General features: G+C 40.9%; 4 protein-coding genes and 1 long non-coding RNA gene across 6 annotated transcripts; 2 read left to right on the forward strand and 3 right to left on the reverse strand.

The window, feature by feature from the left end:
• Window positions 1-625: 625 nt before the first annotated feature.
• Window positions 626-4,615, reverse strand: LOC144020329 (uncharacterized protein C4orf54-like). The gene has a single exon (XM_077523704.1). The coding sequence runs from the start codon at window positions 4,613-4,615 to the stop codon at window positions 626-628; it is 3,990 nt and encodes a 1,329-aa protein (XP_077379830.1).
• Window positions 4,616-10,412: 5,797 nt separating this feature from the next.
• On the forward strand, window positions 10,413-16,511 carry LOC144020688 (leucine-rich repeat LGI family member 2-like). The gene is made up of 8 exons (XM_077524407.1): window positions 10,413-10,701; window positions 10,968-11,039; window positions 11,630-11,701; window positions 11,803-11,874; window positions 11,996-12,067; window positions 12,262-12,431; window positions 13,377-13,541; window positions 15,028-16,511. The coding sequence occupies exons 1-8, from the start codon at window positions 10,535-10,537 to the stop codon at window positions 15,861-15,863; spliced, it is 1,626 nt and encodes a 541-aa protein (XP_077380533.1). The 5' UTR covers window positions 10,413-10,534; the 3' UTR covers window positions 15,864-16,511.
• A 305-nt stretch (window positions 16,512-16,816) lies between these two features.
• On the forward strand, window positions 16,817-23,931 carry LOC144020224 (coiled-coil domain-containing protein 149-like). The gene is made up of 12 exons (XM_077523490.1): window positions 16,817-17,301; window positions 18,054-18,215; window positions 18,301-18,339; window positions 18,567-18,674; window positions 19,509-19,625; window positions 19,700-19,872; window positions 19,963-20,035; window positions 21,039-21,123; window positions 21,191-21,335; window positions 21,411-21,487; window positions 22,315-22,350; window positions 22,453-23,931. Exons 1-12 carry the CDS (start codon window positions 17,251-17,253, stop codon window positions 22,944-22,946), a joined length of 1,560 nt encoding a protein of 519 aa, XP_077379616.1. The 5' UTR covers window positions 16,817-17,250; the 3' UTR covers window positions 22,947-23,931.
• LOC144020226 (uncharacterized) lies at window positions 20,993-21,636 on the reverse strand. The gene is made up of 2 exons (XR_013283830.1): window positions 21,382-21,636; window positions 20,993-21,279 (listed from the first exon to the last, which is right to left on the reverse strand). It is a non-coding gene; the product is annotated as an uncharacterized LOC144020226 (long non-coding RNA).
• LOC144020225 (extracellular superoxide dismutase [Cu-Zn]-like) lies at window positions 23,546-25,882 on the reverse strand. Of its 2 annotated transcripts, none has more exons than XM_077523492.1 (2): window positions 25,715-25,882; window positions 23,546-24,654 (listed from the first exon to the last, which is right to left on the reverse strand). In XM_077523492.1, exons 1-2 carry the CDS (start codon window positions 25,723-25,725, stop codon window positions 24,039-24,041), a joined length of 627 nt encoding a protein of 208 aa, XP_077379618.1. In that variant the 5' UTR covers window positions 25,726-25,882; the 3' UTR covers window positions 23,546-24,038. The 2 variants fall into 2 exon arrangements, with proteins under 2 accessions (XP_077379618.1, XP_077379617.1); XM_077523491.1 differs by having other exon boundaries at window positions 25,619-25,784.
• Between the last annotated feature and the right edge of the window lie 73 nt (window positions 25,883-25,955).

Consider the following 25,955-nt stretch of genomic DNA (forward strand, 5'->3'; position numbering starts at 1 on the left):
AGTGTCTGGAGAGAAAATTATACAAAATAATGCTGGACGCATAGCTAAACAACAGTACTGAAAATGATTTATGTGACATTACTGCGTACGTCAGCTGAGAGGAGTGTCCTAGGTGGGTAAAAAGTATATTACTAATGATGTTTTTTTTGTTTTTTTGTTTTTTTTTTAAATAAATAAATAAGGCAACCAATTGTTCATTCGGTAAATTGTCATATTTGCTTCAGGATTGTCATGCAAAAAAAAAAAATGTTCCTTAAAAATAGAAGGTTGCTTCTCAAATGAACTAATTGATTAGCAAAACTGCACCTCAAAGAAAAAAAAAATAGTTCTTTTGAGGCTTGGATAAACAATAAACCTCTTTTTTTCTCAGTTCAAAATTGAGATGTTTGCTCTTATGTTTGTACTCTTTTCTGTACTGTACACACCTAAGATAGGCAACTGTTATTTATGCTAACGCTAAAATCCTTGCTTGAGATTCTATGACAAGCCAACTCATTAAAAGCCAGCGCTTGCATCCATGTGCTTCTGAAGCTGTCATTTTACAGGGTACAATGTTGGCTAAGTGTTGAATGTGAATATTTGGGTTCATGTGCTAACTTACATGTGCAATGAGGCGTCTTCTTGGTCATCTGTGCTCCACCACAAAGCTCATCGTGGTTCCGTCGAAGGAAGGCGGGGCGATGATTCTTGGACCTTGTTGCGTAGTGATGCTGATAATCGGCTTCCTGTCCATGCTGACTGTGCCTCCTATGAGCGACGAGGGCTTTGCGTGTCCCGGCGGGGCCTCGGCCGTTGCACTGTAGTAGGGACTCTCCGCCGACGGAGCGTTCACTTCCTGCTTTGCGCTTGTGGTGCTTTTCAACGTTTCTCTGTCATCAGAGTGACCGGGCGACGGTGTCAACAAGGCTTGAGGTTGCAGAGTGGGCGAGGGGATGAATCCCGGGTAAATCATGTAGGTGGGTGCGAATGCTCCCGGGCTCAAGGTCAGGGGCGGCAATGGGAGGGGGACGGGGGTGACGGGGGCGATCGGCGGCACCGGTGAATGCGGCACATCTACGTACTGGCCTGTCTCTGGGTCAAACAGTCGTTTTGTGGTGGTCTTGATGGGCGTGTCCACTAAATAGTAATGTCCTGTGGTGGGGTCGAGGAGCATTTTACGCTGCGTTTGAAGGGCTGCGTCTCCACTGGAAGGTGGAAGTGACAGAGTGGCAAAAGGGGGTGAGAAACACAACACTTGTGTTTGCGGGCCCGCTGCAGGCTGGTGGTAGAGCGACGAAGCTGGGTGCTCGGATGTCTTGTCGTCAACTTGTTGGCTGAAGCTCGGCTTCGTCTCTGTGTAAGCTGTCTCCTTGTTGGCCATTTTGATCTCATTGGTGTACGCCAGGCCCGGTATGGTTAAATAGTTTTCCGAGTCGATTTGTGGGACGTTGAGATTAGTGGGACTGTTTTGGACCTTTCTCTGCTCTACCTGCCCTTGTGTGCCAGGTTCTATTTTCACAGAGAAAGGTGGGGCTGGCGTCTTGGAACTTTTGGCAGACTGTAAAGCGGCGCTTTGTGGCGCAGGGCTAGCAACCGAGCTAATGCTAACGTGCGCCTTGTTGCTTTTGCCGAGATGAAGGACGCTTTTGTTGCTGAAGGTTTTGCGTTGCGCTGGCTGGTCGTGTATGACGTCACTTTCTGCTGTTGTTTCTTCTGCTCCTCGCTCCTCGCGGGCGATTAGCGACAGCACGTGGCTGCCAGTGATTGGCTGCTGAGGCTGAGCCTTGCGTTTCCATTCGTTTCGGTCAAACACGTAAAGCTGCTCCATCGTTTTGACGGCAGCTTTGAGTTTCTCCAGTGCGGCTTGTTTGGGAATTCGTGGCTCGAATCGCTTGTCGATCGCCTCGCCGGCAAACCTTTCCTGCCTTTGTTTGAATAGTTTTTCAGCTTCCGACTGCTCGGGTTGCTTTGGTACAACTACTGGCACTTTGCTGGTAGCACACTGTGGCGGCGCATCTTCTGTTTCTTTTGGTGATTTATTTGTTTTTACTGAGTGGCATTTAATGACAATGGGAGAAGGCGACACTTGTTTTACTGGCTCCTTGTTCGCCTTGTCTTCAAGTTTCTCGGCGGATTCAACCGAACCTTTACTGTCGTTATTATCCAAAGAAACAAAGCTATATGAACTTTTCACCAGTTTACGCACATCCCGGACACGGTAGATTGGTGTTTGAAACTTGCACTTAGTCTCTCTGACATCTCGAACTGTAAAACTTGGGACCTTATCCAAAGCAGACAAAATATGGCATTTGGCATCACCTGCTCCTCGAAATGTGTTGACTGAATTTATTTTAGGGGTTAACAGATTGGCAATATTCAGGGCTCCTCCTATATTTTCTTTCACACTTCTCAGACATATTTTGATCTCAGGTGTTTTTCCGCCTTTGTCGCTTTGTTCTTTGTCAGTCGTGTTTGCCGTCTTGAGCACCGTCTCACATTCTGCACGTTCCTTCTCTTTGGAGAAACGCTGGCAGCTCGGCACGAAAAGAAGTTTCGTGAGCATGTTACTCCCGTCCGATTCCTCCTTGGCGAGCTCAGCTTCCTTCACGGCTTCGTCGTCCTTCCAGGAATCAAACGCGCTGCTTTGACTGTGACTTAGCCCCGTTTTAGGCTCCCTTTTCCCTGAATCCTCCAAGGCATCGGTGCTTCTCTGCTCTTCTGCGGGCTCACAAGAACTTGGCCTGCTGCCCTCCAAAGGCTGGTCATCTCCAGAATTAGTGTAACCTGAGCCTGATTCCGAGCTTTGCCTTTGAAAGCCCCTCCTGTCCTTCCCCCCGTCCAGAAAGCAAGGGGAGAGCGCGGGGTATGTGTCTGAGATCTCGCCTCTCTCCATCTTGCGCTCCTGCTCGAACTGCATCTTTTTGGAGATGACATTTTTCAGAAGGCTTGATGCAAAGACAGCCCTCTTATGTGTGTTGCCTGTGCTGTCTGTGTGGTGATACTGCATTTCACAACCTGACCTGGCCAACACCGCTCCATGCACCTCCCCGGACCTGCTCTTGGTGCTTTTGGGTCGCTTGGTGGCTGCTTGTGCGCCTAAGTCACACTGGACATTCAACGTCACCTCTCGTTGATCTTTTATAGCGGCTCCTTTGCACAAAGACGCTTCCTGATGAAAAGATAGTCTCCTATTAGCCTGTGGGGCTCTTTTACTCTCCAGCGTCTCATTCATTTCCAATGTGGTGCTGGTGGTCTTGTGCGCAATTACACTGTGCTCTGCCCCCCGTGGGATGTGTCCATAATTCCAATCCACGTAAGCAGACCACTTGTTGAGGCCGTATTCCGACATGGACGACTCGCTTGAAGTGCTTAAATTAATCGTATCAAAGTAAGGGCATGCCAAGCTTCGGAATGACCTGGCGGTTAAATTACGCACCTCTTTATCCGCGTCATCCAGCTCGCTGATGGAGCTGGAGGCGCCACTGGAATATTCATTAATGTCCTTCCGTCTTAGTTTGGTTGCAAGGTGCTGACGGCCCGGAGCGGGGATGAAATACTTGGCTCTGTTATCTCCCAAAGGTCCCGCTCTCACGAAAGAGAAGTGACTCCTGTCTCCAAAGGGCTTGGCGCCCTCGTCCGTAACGCCGACAGGCTCCTCTCTGGAGGCTTGAATGGACAGGTGGATTTTGTCCCCGACCGTGCGGTTTTTGCACACACTTTCATCTGAGCTGGCGCATTTCTCCGAGTCGCACAGATCGCTGTCGTCCTGCTCCGTGCTCACGCCAAGTTTGGCAACCTGACTCCTGCCCTCCAAGATCAGAGTCCCGGTTCGGGTGTCGTCGCTTTCAAGTGAGGCGTAATCCACGAAGGAGTACACCAAGTTGTCGTCCTCAAAGTCCCAGCTGGCACCGCGGCCGAGGTCGTAATCGACGTCGTGATCGAGTTCGGTCAGCTGGATTTCATGCGTGGTGATATAGTGAGACTCGTCCTTTAGCGTGTCCGTGCCGCTGTGGTCGGACAGAACCACGCTGGCACCGTCGTCCGACTCGGTTCGGCTGTTCAGGCACATGTCCGTGTACTGGAGCTCGTCCCCCTCGCTGCACTCGCTCGGGTCCACTTCCACATGCAGCTGCGTCTCATCCCCCGAGTCCTCCTCGTAGGAAAGTTCGGCGCGAGTTTTCAAAGCGGGTCCACCCGGATCAACACCGCTGCCCATTTCCACAGAGTCCACAGAGGCCGGTCCACGCACCCCCTGCCTTGAACCGTCACTTTTGACAGACAGCTGGCTCCCCTCGCCGGTGAACGTTACTTTCACAGTCTTTGCGCCTTCCGGTCTCATGTCCAAATCCACGTAGTTGGACTCACTTCTTGTCTCAAAATGTCCCCCGGTGTCCTTAACCTTGTCCCCTGGGAGCAGCGTCCTGTGAGGTCCGGGGCCATCTCGGTAAGTGAGAGTTTCCTCCGCTGCTTCCATGAGGTCTGCGATGTTGACCCGACACAGGACGGAAAACTCTGCCGGCTGCCAGGACGTGGGCACGGAGAGCCACGAGTGCGGGGGAGGTGGTGGAGAGGGGAGGGGGGTGGGGAGAGGGTGGGTCCTGTGGGGGAGGATCATCATCAGATCATAGCTTATCATGATCATAGTTTCTTGTTTGTTTGTTTGTTTGTTTGTTTGTTTGTTTGTTTGTTTGTTTTTATCTAATTAATAGCATGTGATTTTCTAAACTGTATATTCAGGACTCTCAGGAGATGAACAGCTGCTTAAAAAATACATTTAATAATTTTGATACTTTTAAATAGGTTTATTTGATACCTTTTTTTTTTTTCAGACCGGTAACAGGACGAGTAGCCTACTCTTGAGTAGTCACCAAGTACTGATACCACTTGTACTTTTGGCAGATAATTTTAAAGAAATACCTACATGTCCCACCCATCATATCATTTTCCCTTAAACAATCCATGAAATTAATGGTAATATCAGGAGGGCAGGTCTTAGCTTTAATTGCCCTGCACTGGCTTTTTCTTACCATTGTTGGTATTGGTTAGTTGTTTCTTACCATTGTTACATACCATTGTTTCTTTCCATTCCATTATTCATGGGTATTGATGATACTTTTACCATGCTGTTATATAATACTGTATTTGTATTAACGGTATCTTTGTTGGTGTTTAATTATTGCTGCAATATATTGAATTCTAAAATTGTACAAATTATTATTTATATAGTATATGTATGTAATGTTCCAGTTGCTATTGATCAGTAGACTTGTATGGATGTAATTTAAATATTAGGGAAGCGGACATTGCATGAATGCTGTGTATTTTGATGGAAGATGGTGGTGGGATTTTTTCTTCTTCCCACTTTTTTTTTTTTTTTGAGTATATGGTCAGCTTGCTTTATTGGCACTGGTGTACATGATGATGGTTTTTTTTTATTTTGACTTTTTATTTTGTTTTTTGCTATGATTATTTTCTGATTGTTTGTTATAATGTGTTGCTATGTTTGGCTTCTGGAACTTGACATATTTGTTTGATCTGCTCAAAAACAAACAAATCAAAATCAAATCAGATTTAAAGGCAAAACTAGAGATTGGCGAATAGTAATACCAGTAGCGGGCTGATACCCAGCATTATGTCAAGGTATCAGTACTTGCGATGGCGGCTCTTGTGGCTATTTTAGTATCAAGAACTTGAGATTAGAAGAAAGGAAAAAAAATCCTTTAATTTCATGCAAATTTAAGGTCAAGGTAATTTAAATTTTAATTATCTGTCATTTTTTTGTGGCGGAAATTTTATGCATCATAAGTACTCGTGGTATTGTTACTTGGTATCGGTATCGTGACTAGTCGAGTTGAGTACGGTCAGGAGTCGTTCTGAAAAAAAGAGGGCGTGAACAATGAACATGCCTAAGCAAAATGGAATCATCCTGTCTGTATTACTGCTGTATATCCTGCAAGATGGCAACATACACATTGTAAAGTTTTTTTTATTTATTTATTTATTTATTTTTTATTAGAGATAACTACATAATGTATAGTAAATCAGTTGGGGGGGGGGGTACTACCTCGGTGACCTCTTATTGAAGCAGCTGCATGGCATATATGAGGAAAATCTCCCAAACGGCAGGTGTTGGCTGGTCAGTTGAAGGAAATAACTATAAGGTTACAAGATTTGTGTGGACTTGCCTGAGGCATGTATACCTCATGCCCTTTAATGAAGAGGGAGCGATGCATGTTCTTCAACACCACACACTCGCTCTTGCATCACTATTCTCTAGTTAGACAAACTGATTGAAGACGCAAGTGTGGCCTCTGGACTGGAGTCATGCAGGACCCTGACTGGTGGTATGCAGCGGGGCGAGACAGAGCCACCAGTTGCTCTTTTTCCTCCCTCGCCCACCACTGTTGGTCACAGTACAACTAAAAATCCCAACAGTCCGTCCTCACATATAGGCGGAAAGTTGAATTGAAAAACAAGGAAATGTAGTAATTGCAACTGTCAAGTAGTCTAGCTGGAAACTAAACTTTGTGGAAGCAGAGCACATGCAATGAGTTATTAAAGGTGTCTCCTTGCATGCCCATTTGTGAGCAACTACAGGTTGAAGCGACCTCGACAGAGAACATCCACAGCGGTATCTATTTAAAATGAAGATGCATGCAGATCATTTTCTGAGAAAGGATACAACAGCAGGTATTCAATTATGAACACCCTCCATTATCGTCTGTAACATTTTTGCAAACATTAGATACAGATTCAAGGTCACGACCCAAAATTGATTGGCAATGTATAGGCTACCTGGGGTAAAAATAGTGGCCTGAAAAGCAAAGCAGAAAATCTTGCCGTGTGAACAAGCATGGCAGATGCGCGGAGCTGACAAGTGTTTGTCACACAGCTGTCCGTCAACTCAAAGAGCTGACAAATGTCTTCCAGAAGGCGACAAACCCTCAGGGATGAGTCACACTAAATGCCAGGACACTTTAACTTGTAATTAGACAAACCACTTTTGTTGTTATGATGCACCAGTGTAAGAGTTTTATTATACTATCTATCTATCTATCTATCTATCTATCTATCTATCTATCTATCTATCTATCTATCTATCTATCTATCTATCTATCTATCTATCTATCTATCTATCTATCTATCTATCTATCTATCTATCTATCTATCTATCTATTTATCTGTTTGTAGTGTGTTGCGCTATTTCTGATGCCATAAAAAATCTTATTTTTATATTTTGAATGCATGTAGGAATTTAATATTTAAATAATATAATTATTATCATTTTTATTTATGTATTTCTTATTTTTATATTCATATATATTTTATTCATTTTTACATTACATTTATTGTGTATGTTTTATTGTATATTTTATTTATCATAATTTATTAATTATAATAATAAATAATATCATATTTAATTTACATGTTCTCCCCATGCCTGCGTGGGTCTTCTCCGGGTACTCTGGTCTCCTCCCACATTCTAAAGACATGCATGGCAGGTAAATTGGGTGTGCCAAATTTTCCCTAGGTGTGCTCGTGCGTGTGGACGGTTGTGAGGAGTAAGCGGTCAAGAAAATGGATGGATGGATATTCAATTTATATGCATGAATACATTTATTTATTTATTTAAATACTTGTATATCTTTCTGTACATTAGTCTAGTTTTGATTTTTGTTTTTGTTCAGCATTTCATTACCTGTTTTGTTTGCATTCAATTTGTTTTACCTTTTAGCCTCTGGTTATTACAACAACAATTTTATTTTAAATCCAAAATGCAAGCAGCGGTTCATTTCACTCTACAGGATGGAAGTTTGTTGCACTAATGAGCAAGTTTAACAGCAGCTTGAGTTGATATTTAGTTGAGTCTGCATCTGACATGTAAACACTAAACACGTATGTTGCAATTTGAACTGTCTAAGCCTGAGAGAAAAAGGTGGAAAGTCAAAGTGGGACCATGTGAGTAAAATATTTGATTACCGTATAAGGTTCATTATATGCGTATTATGCTCCTCTGACACACTTTAGTTTCTCATCCCAATTTGATATTTTCTGCTACACAAGAAGTTTGAGAGCATAAAACACTTATTGAGAAGAACTCACTGACAGCAAACTTCTCTCGGTTGCACCATCACCCCGCCCAGGGGTCAAAGGACGATTTGGCCTAACCCACTGAATGTGGAAATCGGAAGCTTTAAGACTATCAAGCAATCATGTATCCTAATATTGAAAATGTTACATTGTTGTATTTATGTCGGTTTGTCTATGTGTGTTTAAATAAAATCCTGGCTCAAGCAGATTTATTACAGTCAGTTTTCAAGAACAGGCGACCACAAGAAAATAACACGTAGTTGCACAACATAACATGTAAACAGGATTACAGTAGGAATGGAACATTCTATGAACTGATTTAGACACCTTGTCAAAATATAATCTTTTATTTAGAATAAGTTCAGCAGTCACTTGACAGGTATTTGACAAAACAAAATAGCAGTATAGCCAGAGACTTGATTTTGGCTTGCACGTGCCCTGCACATTGTATTAAGGTTAGCACGCAGAGGCTAAAAACAGCAATGATTGATGCCGAGCTGTCGTGAATTATGCCAGCCATGACAGACATGTAACGCTTGCTCCCTCTTGGCAATGAAGATTCAGTTTCATCATCCTCATCAACTTCTTGTCCTTCAGCAAATGTGGCACTTTGTTAGGCCCTGCTGGCGAGCCATCATCCCCCCAAAATAAGACTTAATTTTCATGAATCGCATGTGTTTTGAATTCATGCGGCTTAATTCAATACATTTATGTTACTGAGCCAAGAGCAGGTAATCGAGTAATTTCCGGGTGGGCCGGGCTGCTATTCTTGCCATCACATTACTTTCCTCTGGCCCACACAGGACGTATTTGTTCTGCGAGGTGGGGAATGGCAGTGAGACCTGGAAGGGCGTGATCGGCAGGAAACACCCCGATTAGAACCTGATGGTGGGGTAGGATGTCGGTTCGACCTGAGAAACCCAAACATTGTGAGGGTTCTGCTGCGAATGTCTGTCAGAGTCCCATGTCTGAAGGAGTTTCAACACCCACTGCCAGAATTTTGCCCATATCTCTGTGGAAGCAGGGGACACTGACTGTGAACCATGTTCCGTGCTACTGCAATTTTATCTTGAGGAGCCAACGATACCTATACCAAGTACACGGTAAATTAAAGTACAGAGTAAATTTGACTCTATTTAAAGTGGGACCAAATCAGTTTGTGTAATATTTACACATGGAATAGAGTAAAATAAAAAATAAATGAATAAAAGTGGGCGGCACGCTGGTTGACTGGTTAGTACGTCCGTCTCCCAGTTCTGAGGACTCGGGTTCGAGTCCAGGCTCCGGCCTTCCTGGGTGGAGTTTGCATGTTCACCCCGTGCCCGTGTGGGTCTTCTCCGGGTACTCCAGTCTCCCCCCACATTCCAAAGACATGCATGGCAGGTTAATTGGGCACTCCGAATTGTCCCTAGGTGTGCTTGTGAGTGTGGATGGTTGTTCGTCTCTGTGTACCCTGAGATTGGCTGGCAACCAGTCCAGGGTGTCCCCCGCCTGCTGCCCAAAGCCAGCTGAGATAGGCTCCAGCACCCTCCGCGACCCTTGGGAGGAATAAGCGGTCAAGAAAATGGATGGATGGATGGATGGATGAATAAAAGTCACTCAAAGGGTTGAGGAATGAACTCACGACCTTCAACATGTCAGCCTGAATGTTCGTGACGACAAGAGAACAAAACCGATAGTGGTGGTATAGTGTGACAGTCTCCCAGGCTGAAGGTCATGAGTTCGTTCCTCAACCCTTCAGTCACTTTTTTTTTTGTTCACTTCTTTATTTTACTGGTTAATATCAGCCTACTGTTGGAGAGAGACTAAAAACTATTTGGTCCCATTCTAAATAGATTAAAGTTTACTCTAAGTAGAGTCAGTATTACGCTATACAGAATTTACGGTGTACCAAGAACACTATAGTAGCTTACTTTTGGGACATGACAAAAAAAATAAAATAAAATAAAAAAAAATAAAAAAAATAAAAAAAATCAACAGATACTTTAAAAGAAAGATATATCCCAAAGTGTTTTCCTTAAAATTGCACCAATGTGTTTTCCTTAAAATTGCATAATAAATAGTTATTTCATGAGAATTAAGAATGTAGGCACGTTTTAAAAATCAAATTTGTGGCCCTTGGGCATAAACATCTGCCGACGTCAGAGCTCAAATGATTGATTTTTCAATTTGGTTATGTACATATTGTAGCCTACAATAGGAGGAAGTGGATTAATTTTAAAAAAGAAACATAATATGGTTGTCGTAGTTTTCAAAAAGTCTTTAAGAGTCTTGTGAGCTGGCTGCATCAACAACGCAGAGGGCGCAGCCGCGTGTCAGTCGGTGTCAGGACAGGAGTGTCCTCGCCTGCTGCATTCCCGATGTCGCCCAGACTGGTAAACGGCGGCCAGTAGAGTAAACCTCACGTATTTTTTTTTCCTCCCTCCATATTACAACAACGACGACGACAGGAGTGACGTCCACCATGCATCGGCATCTGATATTCTTATTTGCGCTGCTGTGTATTTGCAGTGCAAACAAATGGAAAAGGAATTTTAAATGTCCTTCAGGATGTACGTGCACGAAGGAGACCATCATGTGTGTTGGCACCTCGCACGTCCCGCGCACAGTGCCGAGTGACATCAACTCGCTGTAAGTAACATCTCTCATGCAGTCAGCACTATTTACACAAACCAGTAGCCTACTATATGTCCATATTCAAGACGTTTATTGTCATGTCGTGAATGTTAAAATAAATGAATAACGTCATGAAATTCTCACTTGCAGTTGCATGGTTCCCTTCACATAAAATAATAATAAATAAAAGTGACACTTGCTTAATTTCTCAAGAGTTCCAGTTCGTTCCGTTTGGGGTCCAAATGTCCCGATGTGAGTTTGTGTTATTCATTCCCCACCAGGAGCATCGTAAACGGCTCCATTGCAGAAATCCCAGAGGGGATGTTTTCGCTCATGCCTTCTCTGCAACTACTGTAAGTGTATGAGTGGACTGACACTAATCACCAATTTTTATTTAGTTGCATTTGCATGCATTCAATATCTACATGACTTGTTCAAAAACCCATACATGAGCTTTATTGTGTTCTTTTAATTACCTTTAAAGGTAATTTAATGGTCTATTTTGATATGTCATTTGTAGCTGCATTATATTGACAGGTACCAAAAAAGAAAAAGAAAACAACAACAACAAAATATTAGACATAATTTGACGTAGCTGTATACAATAAAGAGGTGTATCTTTACGACTAAAAAAAAATAAAATAAAATAAAATAAAATAAAAAAAAACACTACTCAGCATCTTATCAACCTGTCCGACCAAATGCAAAGCATTATTATCTTTTTCAGGGCTGAATCCATGAGGATAAGAGTGTAATTATTTAAAATTTCGTTATAGTTGGTATACAATCTAACACACCGAATAATAATAATGATAATAATAATAATAATAATAATAATTATTATTATTATTATTATTATTATTATTATTATTATTATTATTATTATTATCATCATTATTATTGATGATGATGAGTCGAATTTATATATTGTCTTATTTTGCAGGCTTCTAAATGCAAACTCCTTGACCACGATTAAAGACGATGCTTTCTATGGTCTTCCACATTTGGAATATTTGTAAGTAATTTATATGAGCACATGAGCATAACTGTTCAGAACAGATAAAAATGTTGTATCTGGCCTATTTATGCATTCCTATTGTGCTGTTTGTTTAACAGGTTCATTGAAGGGAATAAGATTGAAACCATCGCCAAAAAGGCCTTCCGTGGTCTGCGAGATCTAACTCATCTGTAAGACAAGTTGCTCCACATCTGTATATAGCCAATTTGAAACTATGAGTTATACAACAATGTATAATGATGATGATGACGATGCTGATTTCATCATTCTTTCTGTGGGGCTATTGTTTAGATCCCTTGCCAATAACAAGATGAGGTTCCTGCCAAGAGACCTGTTTTTTGACTTGGATTCATTGCTGGAACTGTGAGTAAGCACTTTGTGTACGCGGTGTGGGTGTGTGTGTGTGTGTGTCTGACTGCACTTCTATTTCAGCTGAGTCAGTCTGCACTTTGTGTTGGACAGCGCAGCATCCCAAATGAAAATTAAACGAAAATATCAAGTCCAGTTTTTACTGTATTTATAGCATTAATTTGTTTGTTCCCCGTTTCCGATGTTAGGGATCTACGAGGTAACGCGTTCCAGTGCAGCTGTGAGAACAAGTGGCTGATGACGTGGCTGAAAAACACAAACGCTACAGTGTCAGACGTCTTCTGTGCAGGCCCCAGTGACATGAAGGGAAAGCGTCTCAATGACCTTCCCATCGCACCAGACCAGTGCATGTCTACAGGTAAATAAAATGAAGCCAAAGCAATCACTGGAGTGTCCATCTAGGCTAAAAACACGTTTTGGGGAAAGAAATCAGAGGAAATAACCAATGAAACTATTTAATAATTTATCATGACCTTACCCTGTGGAGGTGACTCAAATGTAGCTCGTCATTGCTGAATGTAGACTAACTGTACGTTTTTCTTTGTAAACAGACGTTCTAAAAATACATTCTCGTCAAATGGCCGCCCCCATAAGCATGTAGAATCTACATGCTTATGGGGGCGGCCATTTGACGAGAATCTACATTGTAGATGAAGGCAGATGCGATGTTTTAAACATATTTAGCAGAATATTTTGTAAATTTAAGTAAAAATTCAGTGTAAAGTCGTTGGCAGTTCAGTGTAAAGATAAAATGATCCCTGCTGGTTCTGAGGAAATGTTAGAAAAACACTGTCATTTGCCTACCTTGCCATTACCACCCACATGCACACCATCTGCTCGTCTTCCCAGTTAAATCCAAAAAGTGTACTTTTAATACTCCGTCCATTTTCTGTGCCGCTTATCTTCGACACTAAGGTTGCGGGTGAGCTGGAGGCTATCTCAGCTGACTTTGGGGGAGCATGGATCAAACCCTGGGCTGGCTGCAAGCCAATCGCAGGGCTTTTATCTTTTTCTTTGCAAATCTCACTTTTTATTTATTTATATGTTTATTTATTTATTTATTCCTCTTTGTATATCTTTCTGTACATTGGTCTAGCTTTGATTTTTGTTTTTTTATACAATATTTTCTTACCTGTTTTGTGAAACACTGTTGCTTTATTGCTTTTTGCAGTCTAAAAGTTGTTATATACATTATGAAGAAATGATTGCTTGATTGATTGAAGAATCAATACTCTTACATATTATATACAAAAGAGCAATTATCTGGACTTGTCCGTTTTTTTGTGTCTTTCTTCCTCCGCAGACTTTGTGCGTCACCAGTCAATTCCGATTCAGTCCATGTCGGCGGACATCTTCTCCTTTAAGGAGGACATCTATGTGGCCATGGCGGCACCCAACTCCAACAGCTGTGTGGTCATGGAGTGGGATCACATCGAAATGAATTTCAGAAAATTTGACAACATAACAGGTTGGACCACATCCGTTTTAACTCAGCAATGATCTGATTCAAAATGTCACTTCTTTTCAGGTTTTCGACCTTTCAGGTTTGCTAATTAGTGATTTCCAATTACTTTTATTGAGCATGTGTTATATTAGAAATGACTCACAGAACAGTGGCAAACAAATATGTCACAAAACATATATACAATATAGTGAAATAATTATGCTCTTGTCCAAGGCTGGACTGGCCATGTGGCATTCAGGGCAAATGCCCGGTGGGCCTGTGTCTTTTGGGGCAGGCAGATGTGGTGTTATTCAATTATTATTTTTCTCCATTTTACCCTGAGAGACCGGCCCACAATTTAGAAGAAGCGGCCCATTCATCCATTTAAAATATAGAGTGCAAACTGAACCAATAAACATAAGTGGTAGAGCTACATGCTAGCCAAGGGTGATCAGGAATTGGGCTGGACCGGCAGCCCTAAGTAAAAATGCCAGGGCCGATTATTTGTGCCAGTCCAGTCCTGCTCTTGTCTGAATTTGCACACTGTGTGAAATGTGGGGCTGTTTAGTTACACATAAAGCTATTATTCAGTTGTATGAATGGCAACAGTTGGATAAGTTTACTTGGATCTTCATCGATGTAGTGGAAGAGCATTTAACTGTTCTACCTGTCACTATACATCGATGGCGTGGATATAATAAAACAAAGATATAATATACAAATTTATTTTCAGATCAAGTAATAATCTATCATGGCACACTAATGTGTCTAAGTCAGGGGTGTCAAACTCATATTACCTCAGGGGCCACATGGAGGAAAATATATGACCAAGTGGGCCGAATCAGTAAAATAATGGTATATAACATAAAAACAATTGCCATCAATTCTACGCAGATTTTCGCTATTTGTGGACCACCCCTAAATTACGGAGCTCAGCTGTAATCTATTGTTCCAAAAATTGAACACGAATGCCAATGGAACACGGCAACACTTTGCCAGTATGAGTTCCGGATGTGTTAAATCGACCTGTTTTGCATATATATTATTCACAGAATGCAATGTCTGGCGCAGTTAATAAAGATATAAGGACGTTAATTCTTCTCATTTGTATTTGTGTTACCAGTAATTGAATTTGTGTCGTATTTATACGTTTGTCGGTCTATGATTTTTATTTTATTTTTTCAGAAAAATTTGAACAAACCCTAACTTTAGATTGTGTGTAAAATAATGACTCTAGGACAATTCCTTGTACAAGTTGCATTGCTCATCTAAGGAATGCTTGTGAGATTACGAATTTATGTTTGGATTGTGGCCGGCTGATTTATTAGTCTGGCATTACAATTTTTATTTTTTTATTTTTTTACTTTACAAAATCATCTCGCGGGCCGGATTAAACCCCTTTCCGGGCCTGATCCGGCCCGCGGGCCTTATGCTTGACACCCCTGGTCTAAGTGGTTAAGAAGCATGATGCTGTGTTGTACTGCTGATTACAGGCCGTTTCTCTCCACAGGAAAGTCTGTCGTCGGGTGCACATCAGTTCTGGTCGACGAGCATGTCTTGATCATCGTCACGCAGCTCTTTGGGGGATCCCACATTTACAAGTTTGATGATCAGCAGAACAAGTTCACCAAGTTTCAATCCATCGAGGTCCTCAACATCTCGAAACCAAACGACATTGAGGCCTTCCGAATGGATGGCGAATGGTATTTTGTGATAGTAGACAGCTCCAAAGCGGGCCTGTCTACCCTTTACAAGTGGACCGACCAACCAGACCTGAACCAAACTGGGTTCTATACCTATCAGTTCCTTCATGAATGGTTCCGCGATACAGATGCTGAGTATGTTGAAATGGACGGAAAGTCCTACCTCATTTTAGCTAGCCGTTCTCAATCGCCCGTCATCTACTTGTGGAACAAGAGCACTTTGAAGTTCATGCTTCACAGCGAATTTCCGAATGCGGAGGATGTGGTGGCGGTCAAAGCTTTCCGAGTGGAAAATGAATTGTATCTCGCTATGACCTGCTACATTGGTGACTCCAAAATACTCAAGTGGGCCAGTAAGCAGTTCACAGAGATGCAGGCTCTTCCCTCTCGAGGAGCGATGGTCCTCCAGCCTTTCTCCTTCATGGACAGACACTACCTCGCTCTGGGCAGTGATTACTCCTTCACACAAATCTACCTTTGGGACACAGAGACCAAAACCTTCCAGAAGTTCAAGGACATATATGTGCAGTCCCCGCGGTCCTTTTCTGCAGTCACTACTGACCGCAGGAATTTCATCTTCTCTTCCAGCTTTAAGGGCAAATCGATGGTCTTTGAGCATATTGTTGTAGATTTAAGCTTATAAGGCAAAACATCTTTGTGTTTCAGTCCTATAGTATATGTGAGACTAGAATACTTTTCCATAATATGAAAGAATTCTTGTCCTATGGCATGTTTCTTCTGACGAGCTTCTTGGCTCCTTGCATCGGTGTATGAATGCCAATGCAATACAATTAAACACTCCGGATACATGCACTGTATGACTGTGCTCATTGTACAGGAATATCTATAAATGTCAACTCTTATGGTTATTAAATTATGCAAAACTTAGACAAGAATGAAATACACCGAAAAAGCATATTTTGCACTTTGACAGACTTTTCAGCTGTATTGCTGTGTACTCTATATGTACTCGTCCGATAACTCTGGTGACTTGATGTGCGTGATGGTTTTATTTTATTTATTTTTTTATTTTTTATTTTTTTATTTTTTTATTCTCACCCGGAATAACAGAATGTATGACATTCATATTAACTATGTAAAGCTCAACGCACAATATATATTGACCTATGCAAAAATAGAAAACAAGTCTATGCTGCTATTAAAATGCTTGTTGTGGTCCTTTTTTCATATATTTTTCTTTAATTACAGAATGCAGTGCAGTAAATGGTTTATTTATATACAACCTCTTCACTTGACCAATACCTTATTGATTACTTGTATCTGATGAATGTACCAGCAATGCTAATAGTATGCATTTATTGTTGTGTATTAAAGAACATATGACTACAATTCAACTAGTTTTTTTCTTTTCTTTTAACAGTCTTCAAATGTAATATCAATATTGCAAACAGTTATTTATTTGGCTGTACATTTTAAATTAGCATTCGGTGCCATCATCAGAAAAGAAATAGTGTGACCAATTTCAGATTTACTTCATCAATATATATATAGTTCACATTTCAGCTGAGAGATTAAATTGTCCGAGGCGCAGCTAATGCGTCATGATGCGATCGGATACAGTTGGGGGGGGCATGTCCAAAGATCTTCGGTAATGCAAGAGGCGAAACAAATTTACTCGATTCATTATGTTAACATTTAACAGAAATGACCAACATTTTGGCCATGTTTTGAAACCACGCGACATTACAACGCCATGGGACACTGAATAACTCGTTCGATTGGCTGAATGTGACACACGTGACATGCTAACGCCAGCCAGCGAGAAACCCTTTAACATGCTAACTTGTTAAGCGTTGAGCTGCCTTATCAGGAAACGGCAAAAATAAATACATAAAATGCGCTACTGTACCATTGTCTACAAGAGGTTCTCTAATAATGACTCCTATCTATTACGTTCACGTCGTCGGCGTTGATGACAAAAATGCAGCTGCAAGTATTTTGATCAGAAAGGACACCTTTATTTGGCTGTTGTTTTGACCTAAGTGAGGTTTTTCGTGCACGCCACAGAGATGGATCCATCCAGGAGGAGCGACGGCGACTGGCAGGGAATGGTCAATGAGGTAAAAACATTCACAGAAAAAAAAAAGCCTAAATATCGTTGGTATGAGCGTGAAAAAAAGACCGAGCACGGACCAGACGACGAGGATCACATGTTATGGCACTTGCTAATAGTGCTATTTGGAACTAATGCCTGTTGAATAGCTCAGTTCGAAGCTGTCCTTGCCTGCAGGGCACGTGCACAAGGAAGTGATTTTCGTTACACCTGCACGGCGCAAAAATATTTTGTTTACATCAGGGATTTCTGATGAGAAGCTTGATTATATGACGTATGGATACAGTCAAGTCATTTTCTTCTTCAGAGAATCACGAGCGTAATCACGGAAAAATATGCAGAGGAACCTCAGTACTGCAGTATTTGTAAAAATCCATACAAGGGATCCAATGTTAAAATAAGAAAGGCGCCGTAGCATAATTTTAGATAGAACATGAATATTGGGCATCCATTCGTTTTCTGCAGCTTCTAACACTGTCACATAAACAAACAAATGTTCATTCTCATATTCACGCCTATGAACCATTTTGTTACTGTCTTCATGCGTTTGTTTGGACGCTGGGGTCAAGCAGGTGGGGAAAAAAATGTTTTGTAGCAAAGCCATAAATACAGACATTGTGGCAGTGATTTCATTCATCAGTATGTGGTGGACTACTAGTGGTTATTCCACAGAGTTCAGAAGTTTGGGGTTTGAGTCTTTGGTCCCGGACTTCCTGTGTGGAGACCAGTTGCCCCCACCTCTTGCTCATGTGTTCACAGTTCCTAATCTGTAAACGGAAGTTGGAGAGCAAGAAGGAAGCTTTGCTTATCCTGTCCAAGGAACTGGACACATGCCAACAGGAGAGGGATCAGTACAAGCTGATGGCCAACCAGCTTCGTGAACGGCACCAAGGACTGAAAAAGAAATACAGGGAGCTCATTGTAAGATGACTGCAGACATCATAAAGATACACAAACGATGGGGTTTGCTCTGAAACATTTAATTGTTTTAATTTCCTGATAACAGGACGGAGATCTGTCTCTGCCTCCCGAAAAACGGAATCAAGTAAGTTTTCAAAGTTGATTTATCACATGATTCATGACAAGCCCACTCTGAATTTTGTTGCTCAGGGTTCGGTTGCAGCTCATGTTTTAGTCCTGAACAGAATTAACAGTATACAAAAATGGAAAGATTGACAACCTGCCTTAGGCTGACCTCAATTGACTGCTCTGGTGTTATCAATTGTATCATAAGGTCACAATAATAGCTTTCACTTATGGCTTCTACCACAGGTGAATTTAGCTCAGCTACTGAGGGACTCAAGAGAAAAAAGCAACCGTCTCTCTGAGGAGGTGAAGGAGTTGAAGCAACGACTGGCCGAAGCTCAGGGAGACAACAAGGTGCGTGACATCACTCAATAGTAAAGATTTTTATTAGGATAGACTCCACACAATAGTCCGTTTACTGGATAAATTAAATGCAGTGCTCAATTTCCAATTTTTTGCGAGGGCACGCAATCCCTCGCAAAACACAAAGTTGTTGTTGTTTTTTTTAATTTATTTATTTATTTATTTATTTTTTCTCCCCCCCTACCATGTCACCTTAGGGCAGGGGTGGCGAGATCCGGTCCTCGAGGGCCGCATTCCTGCTGGTTTTGGATATTTCCCTTCTTCAACACAGCTGATTCATGATCAGCTCATCAGCAAGCTCTGCAGAATCCTGATAACGAGCCTGTTAATTGGAATCAGCTGCACTTCGAGTAGGGAAATCTATAAAACCTGCAGGACTCCGGCCCTCGAGGACCGCAGTTTGCCACCCCTGTCTTAGGGGCTCCGTACCATAATGCACATCAATTTTGCAACTTGCCTGCTGGCTTTCTGGCAAATTGACATTTATTCCCATAATGGCTAAAAAGAAAGAAGGGGAAAAAAAGGATACAGAAATAAGGCAATTTAGCAAAAGGTGGGAACATGAATACATCTTTGTGTTTTAAGGGGGAAGAATGTTCCATTTAAGTCAGCATTTTGCAGCAACACCTTGTAAATCCACAAACTTGACTAATACAGTTTTTAAGTAAGACACCTTGTTTATTTTTGAGTCACTGATATATTCTACTGCTTGTTTTGACTGCTGTTGAAATGTTTTGACACTACTGACTTACTGCATCATAGGATATACACTTGTGACAGTTTTGGAAAGTGGTCATACTCGGATGGCTTTATTTTGTCTCACAGCTCCTACGTATGACCATCACCAAACAAAGACTGGGTGACGACGAGGTGGGCGCTCGCCATTTCCCGGCGCACGAGCGTGAGGACCTGGTCAAACAGTTGGAAAGATCGAGAGAGCAGGTGAACACGACTGACCACTCATGTTTTATCAACCCAGATGACCTCTGACTCCATGGAGCTTTGTGTGTATGTAGAATGAGTTGCTGGAACACAGCACAAAGTCTCTCACCGACGAGCTTGAGGACGTGCGAGCGGAGCGCGACGTGTTTCAGCAGAAGGCCCATCGCCTCACCGTGGAGATGAACCACATCGTTGGCAATGATGACATTCGGATTTTAGATATTGATGCACTCTGCATGGAGAACAGGTTTGTTTGCATTAAAAGGCTTTTTAAAAAATGTGCATGCTGAAGGTTTCTTCACGTTAAAGATTATTTAACAAGTTCTGACTGCTTCAGGTATTTACATGATCGGCTGTGTCAGCTTCAGGAGGAGGTCACCTTGCTCAAGACGAATTTGGGCAAGTACAAGGTACAAATTTTTTTTATATTAGCTCAGTGCTTGTCAATTGTTAGTTGTTTTTTTTTTGTTTTTTGTTTTTTTTTGTTTTTTGTAACCTACCAGGAAGACGAAAAGATTTCGTACCTCCCCAACTCTCCGCCACAACTATAATTAGTAGCATTTGTCTCTAAAATTGTTGCAAGTACACCTCTGCAGAGGAGCTAATTCTACTTGTGCACTCTCTGTCAATGAGAGCGCCACTGCCACCTACTGTAGTGGATGTTCAATTACCGGTACACTTTATTCTAGTATGGCAAAAGAAGAAAAAAAAAGGTTCCCTAGGGTCACACACCCATCCCCAGGGTGGCCTGCACCCATATTTGGTAAGGACTATATTAGCAGTAACCACAAAAAACATTTTTGAATGTTAAATTTGCGTGGTTTTCATTTTAAAATATGAGCAGTTAACAGTCAAACGTGGAACTCATCAAAAAAAAAAAATTCCGAATCACGATTATGAGATAACAAAAAGTTAAGAATGGGTACAATGCTCCTGGGATTGGGAAGACGTGAATAAATTGCATCTTTTTTTAAGGAGCAGGGATTAAAGTTGTGGAAAAAAGTTGGGGCTCTTAAGCAGAACTTCACATATTTCAGTTTGTCTCATTTAAACGGGTGGGTTATAAATTAGGAGGGAATTATATTTTTGTTATTGTCATGGTGACCTTATATTATCTATTGTAATATTGGTGGCCCAACCAAGAAATATTAATTACTGTAGCTTTAAGAAATGCATATTAATCATTTTACCCGTACATACATATTAATGTTTGTTTTGTTTTTTTTGTTTGTTTTTTTTAAACAATTCACTGACTAAAGTGTAAATTACACTTTACAACTGTAGAGGGAGACAAAGACTTGGGTGGGAATCTTTTTTTTTTTTTTTTTAATATACAAAAATGGGTAACAAACAAACAAACTCAACAGTTAGTTTTTTGACTGTTTTTAATTCTGTAACGAAACCTCATTTCAGAGTGCACTGGAATCCAGAAAGAATGCCAGAGTTAGCGGGAAGCCCAACAGTAGTGCACTCACTGGGGTGCTCTCAGCCAAACAAGGTGGGCTCTCATTCACTCATCTCACCATAACTTGAATTTTCCGGTTGAGAACTGTCTGCGCATACAGTGAAGGAGCTGTTGACTGACGAAAGCGGGTGCACGCTGCCCGTCACCGCCCAGTCCATCTCGGACCTCAAGTCTCTGGCCACCGCTCTTCTGGAAACCATCCATGAGAAGAACATGTTGATTCAGCACCAGCGACAAATTAACAAGTACTGACTGATATATTTCTTTCACGCCTAGTGTGAGCGCACGAACATTTTAACTAATGGATCGCTTATCGCCAGGGTTCTTGGAACTCGAGTTGCAGAACTGGAGAAGAAGCTCAAAACATTGGAGACGTCTGGATTGTGGAGCCTGCCAGGTAGATGAAACATCTGTGATCAGTGGTTATCGCTGAGGGAAATTTGTCTATACATAATCAGAAGAGATAGGGCTTTACAATTAATTGAAATTCAATAACAATTTCAGTTATTATAGTCCACAATTGCAAAATCAGCATATTCGTTTAAAAAAAAAAATTAATAATACTATATTTTTTAGTGATTTAAATGTATTTATTTTATATATATATATATATATATATATATATGTATTTATTTTATATATATATATATATATATATATATATATATATATATAAAATGATCATTATTATTATTATTATTATTACTATTATTATTACTACTATAGATTCTGTTTGGTCCAAAAGGAACTTACATAATAATTATAGAGTTTCAATTTTTTTTAAATTGGTCTTAATATTTTTAAATATGTAAACATTTTCTTTTTTTTTTTTTTTTTTTTTTTTAAATAAATGATCGTCCTACTGCATAGTGTACAAGCTGCACTGCACTGTAACTTCAAGCTTCTGTTTTTTAATTGGTCTTAATATTTTTAAATGCTTAAACATTTTCTTGTTTTGTACCAAAAAAAAATAAATAGGCTAATCATTTGAATAATCGTAATTTGAATTATTGCCAAAAATAATCATGGTTAATATTCTTTCCATAATCACACAGCCCGAGAGCATTGATTTATAACGCCCATTTATCTCTATGAAAGCCCTGATTGCAAATCCTCACACTGTCATGTCCTCTCACTTAATATTTAAAAAATATATATTTATTAAACTCATAACTTGTAATTAACATGTATATAATTCTGCTTTTTCTCATTTTGTTCCCGAAGGCCTCACTTACCATATCTCCGTGGGCATATGTGGAAGTATGTTTCTTTTTTTTTTTTGTTAGGTTTTTTTTTTTGTTTTTTTGTTTTGTTACTGTTGAACTATGAAAACTTAAGTAACACGGTTTTCCTTCGCAATAGAGGGAAAAGACGAACACGACACGCAGCCACCAGCCACACCAGGACATTCAGAGCAAAGTTCATCAGGACATCCAATACAAGGGGGAGAAACGGCAGCAGAACTTCCTGAATCGTCCCACTCGTCTTTCCCTTCAGTTGAGGAGGAACCATCCAGTTCTCAAAGAAGAAGCTTGCCATACAGCGACGAGCTCTGTGACGGTGACCAATCCAAGGACGATGAGAGTACAGGTGATGCATTTCCCTCCTCAATAGATATGAACACACCCCTTCTGTCAAACACCTCTGAGCAACCGTCTATTACATCCAACCACACAAGAAGAGAAAGTAAAGACGAAGAGGGAGTTGAGAACGGTGAAACGGAATGTATCATAATAGAGGAACACGTCCATATTCCAGCCCGGACTGTCGCATCTGTTCCTTTGGAAAAGGAGCAGGAAATTCAGCAAGATCAGGGTTTTTTTATTGGCTCAGACAATATGGCATGTTCTGTTTGATACAAGTTTTGAAGGGGATGAGAACACCCAATTAAGACAGTTGTGCTTCCACACCCGTACATTCCAGAATACTTCTAGAGGCTGCTATTTATTGAAACCTATATTTTGTTTAAGGAAGCACATAATGATATACAATTATTATACCTAAAAAGCAAAGAGTCATGTAGATTGTTGCTCTTGTATCTGATTATTTTAGGCAAAGGTATTTCTCCATAATAGCTGAACTCATCAGGCTACAAAGCAAGCTAACAGAGGATTTTCGTAAGGACACTTGAGATTCATTGCAAAAGTGCATTGTTATTAATGTCTTGTAATTTGTGGGGTTACCAAAATGTAGCAACTAACAATGGCTTCGATGGAGACACTTTTTGAATACTATTTACTCCTCGTAGAAGTACAAAACACAACAGTACCCAGAAGCTGCAGCACCAAGGATTTAAGTTACACAGCATTTGAACATGGCAAATGAGAGCACATTTTTCTCTTTAAGAAAGGTGAATTTTGGTACATTTATTTTAAATTAATTTGATGGTTTGTGATCATTTGAAAAGTATCCTTTCAGGACACAAAGTACCGTTAAACAAACCAAACTCAAGTAGTTGCAGCAGCTATGTAATTTATTTACAATATTGTCATTGGAAGCCACTTGAAGTGAATGCACTTTGTAGATTTTGTCATGCACAAACATTCATTGGTTAACTCGAAACCAAATGTGAGTACACCTCGTGAAGAATATGTTTGTGTAACATACACCAGGGTAGCAGTATGGATGAGTGATTAGCATAATTGCCTCAAAAGTTCTGAGGTAGGAGGTTTGAATCTTTTTGGGAAAGGAGGCCACTATACAGTATTTCAAATACAAGCACTGGTCCTTGTGTGCAGTGAAATAACTAAATGTAAAATGTATTATAGGTTGTGTCTGTGTTGATAATTAATTTCAAAATAAACCACTTTCACACGTTTTCTCAATAAAGCATAAAACAGGCTTGTAATGGTGTATCATTGACTTGATAAGGCTTTTAAAGTCAGCTAATTTTTCATTTATCGGACTAAGCGCATGAAAGGCTACAATATATGAATGAAAATGCACAGCTAAATTCTCCGCAGACGCCTACTGGGCGGCCTGGAGTATGTATTCCAGAGTTTGGGGGTGGTTATTCCAATAACGCAACAGCCGAGCCTGCGTCCTGCATTTCCATGGAGCAGACTGCCAGCATCCCCCCCGAGGCCCAAGTCATCCCGCCTCTCATGAACCACCACTGCTCTTCCTAGCACAGACAGACCTCCAAATAGCGTGGCCTCAGACTCGAATGCCGCATGGATTTTGCCTTGTTGCGGCACAAAGTGTCCAAAATCTCCGGGGTGGTTTGGGTGATTGACACCTCCAGGGTTATAGTGGCCTCCTGTGGAATCGCACCCCTGCTGCAGGTCTCCGTACTGATGAATGTGCACCGCCCTGGGCTCAGGATCGCTCCCCATGGGGAATCCGTGGAACCGGAGAAGGACTTTGAGCTTTCCTTGAGGATAATCTTGCTTAAAGAGCGCTTTGCCGTAGACTTTGGGTAAACCCTCATCCAGCGAGGAGCTTGGTCTCATTTTACAAGCTGCATACAGAGTGCTATTGTTTTGCCAGACTTCTGGTGGAGCCAAGGTGCACTGACAGATGGACACCACAAACAGAAGTGATGCCCCCACTACACACTTCGGCCTGGAAGATATGAAAACACCGTGCATTTAAGTACAAACCCCAAGTCTGATAAAGTTAGTACATAATATACTGTACAACATAGCCTAAATATAAGCAAAACAATTATTTACAAATCTTTTCAACCTGTATTCAATTGAGTGCACTACTGTTGTGTCACTCTGAAAATGAGTCTCAAATGTAGTGATAAGTATTTAATAATGAAATTTGAACGATTATTTTTAGATAACTTTGACATTTTGGAATTGCACACCATATCCGACGCAATCACTAGCACATCATGGTTCTCGAACATTGTTTTTAACAAAAGTATCTGCTGTGCTATCACATTAGGGTACAGTTTGTTCAATCTTTGGGTCAGTATGACCGCTGATTGTATTAGTAAGGGTAAACAAGTCCTAATTTGGAAATGTTTTGGCTGTGTTTTAAGTAAAATGTTTACTGCATGAGGACGAAAGTTCCAATAAGGAAGACACACATATCATTCCTTCTTTGGCATTATAGACTCCATATGTTGTTGTAAGATCTATAGCTGGCTCTGTGGTTACCATCACCCCTCTTTTCAGTCTCTTCCTGTCTGTGGTGGCATTACCAAAAAACAAACAAACATTACAAAGAAAAAGATTATTTGGTGTTTATCCTTTGGATTCTTGCTGAGATGAAGTCTTGTGAGTGTTATTTGACTTTTGGAAATACAAATTAACACAATTTAGTTTTAGATGTAATGTCACATGAATGGTGGGGAAAAAAACTTTAGAAATGAGCTTGGTCTTTATTTTAATTTCATAAAACACATTTGAACAGAAGCCTCCACTGTATATTTTTTTCATTGGCAATAGCTCCCACAACAGGGTCAATGCTATGAAAGACTTGTGCAGATTTCGTGAAAACTACACGTATCAGCTGGACGAGTTCAGTGTAGAGTTAACAGTTAACTAACAAACGATAAAATATAGTGTAGTCATACCGTATGTCAAAGTTGCGAAGTTGCAGTTCGTCATCCACAAACCCGAGGTCTCTCCATATTTTTAGTTTGCCGGTTAATGACATTAAATGAACTCACCATTGATGCATCTCTAAAATTGAGAAGGCGTTGCCGATCCAAATAAAAATGCACTTTCACTCGAGATTTTGCTCAGGGACCCTGAGACGAGCAAACGAGGTTTTTCTTATATTTGTCTTTGTTGTGTAATAAGCGAGTCAGTGGGCGTCGCTGCTGAGGGTGGAGCGCAAATCCACATTTATTTCTATTTAACTGGTTAATGTCTATAATGTCGTCGCCTTATGGATGTATCTGAATAAGA

This window comes from Festucalex cinctus, chromosome 6 (genome assembly GCF_051991245.1).
Source record: "Festucalex cinctus isolate MCC-2025b chromosome 6, RoL_Fcin_1.0, whole genome shotgun sequence".
NCBI classification, from domain to species: Eukaryota; Metazoa; Chordata; class Actinopteri; order Syngnathiformes; family Syngnathidae; genus Festucalex; species Festucalex cinctus.

Excerpts from the sequence above, each read along its gene's own strand:
- LOC144020329 (XM_077523704.1), bottom strand. The coding sequence starts at position 4,615 with ATGATAAGCTATGATCTGATGATGATCCTCCCCCACAGGACCCACCCT.
- LOC144020688 (XM_077524407.1), top strand. The coding sequence starts at position 10,535 with ATGCATCGGCATCTGATATTCTTATTTGCGCTGCTGTGTATTTGCAGT. Across the intron at positions 10,702-10,967 it reads CCGAGTGACATCAACTCGCT|GAGCATCGTAAACGGCTCCA; the intron begins GTAAGTAACATC and ends ATTCCCCACCAG. Across the intron at positions 11,702-11,802 it reads CTTCCACATTTGGAATATTT|GTTCATTGAAGGGAATAAGA; the intron begins GTAAGTAATTTA and ends TTTGTTTAACAG.
- LOC144020224 (XM_077523490.1), top strand. The coding sequence starts at position 17,251 with ATGGATCCATCCAGGAGGAGCGACGGCGACTGGCAGGGAATGGTCAAT. Across the intron at positions 18,340-18,566 it reads CTCCCGAAAAACGGAATCAA|GTGAATTTAGCTCAGCTACT; the intron begins GTAAGTTTTCAA and ends CTTCTACCACAG. Across the intron at positions 22,351-22,452 it reads CTCCGTGGGCATATGTGGAA|AGGGAAAAGACGAACACGAC; the intron begins GTATGTTTCTTT and ends CCTTCGCAATAG.
- LOC144020225 (XM_077523491.1), bottom strand. The coding sequence starts at position 25,701 with ATGTCATTAACCGGCAAACTAAAAATATGGAGAGACCTCGGGTTTGTG. Across the intron at positions 24,655-25,618 it reads CTTCGCAACTTTGACATACG|GCCGAAGTGTGTAGTGGGGG; the intron begins GTATGACTACAC and ends CATATCTTCCAG.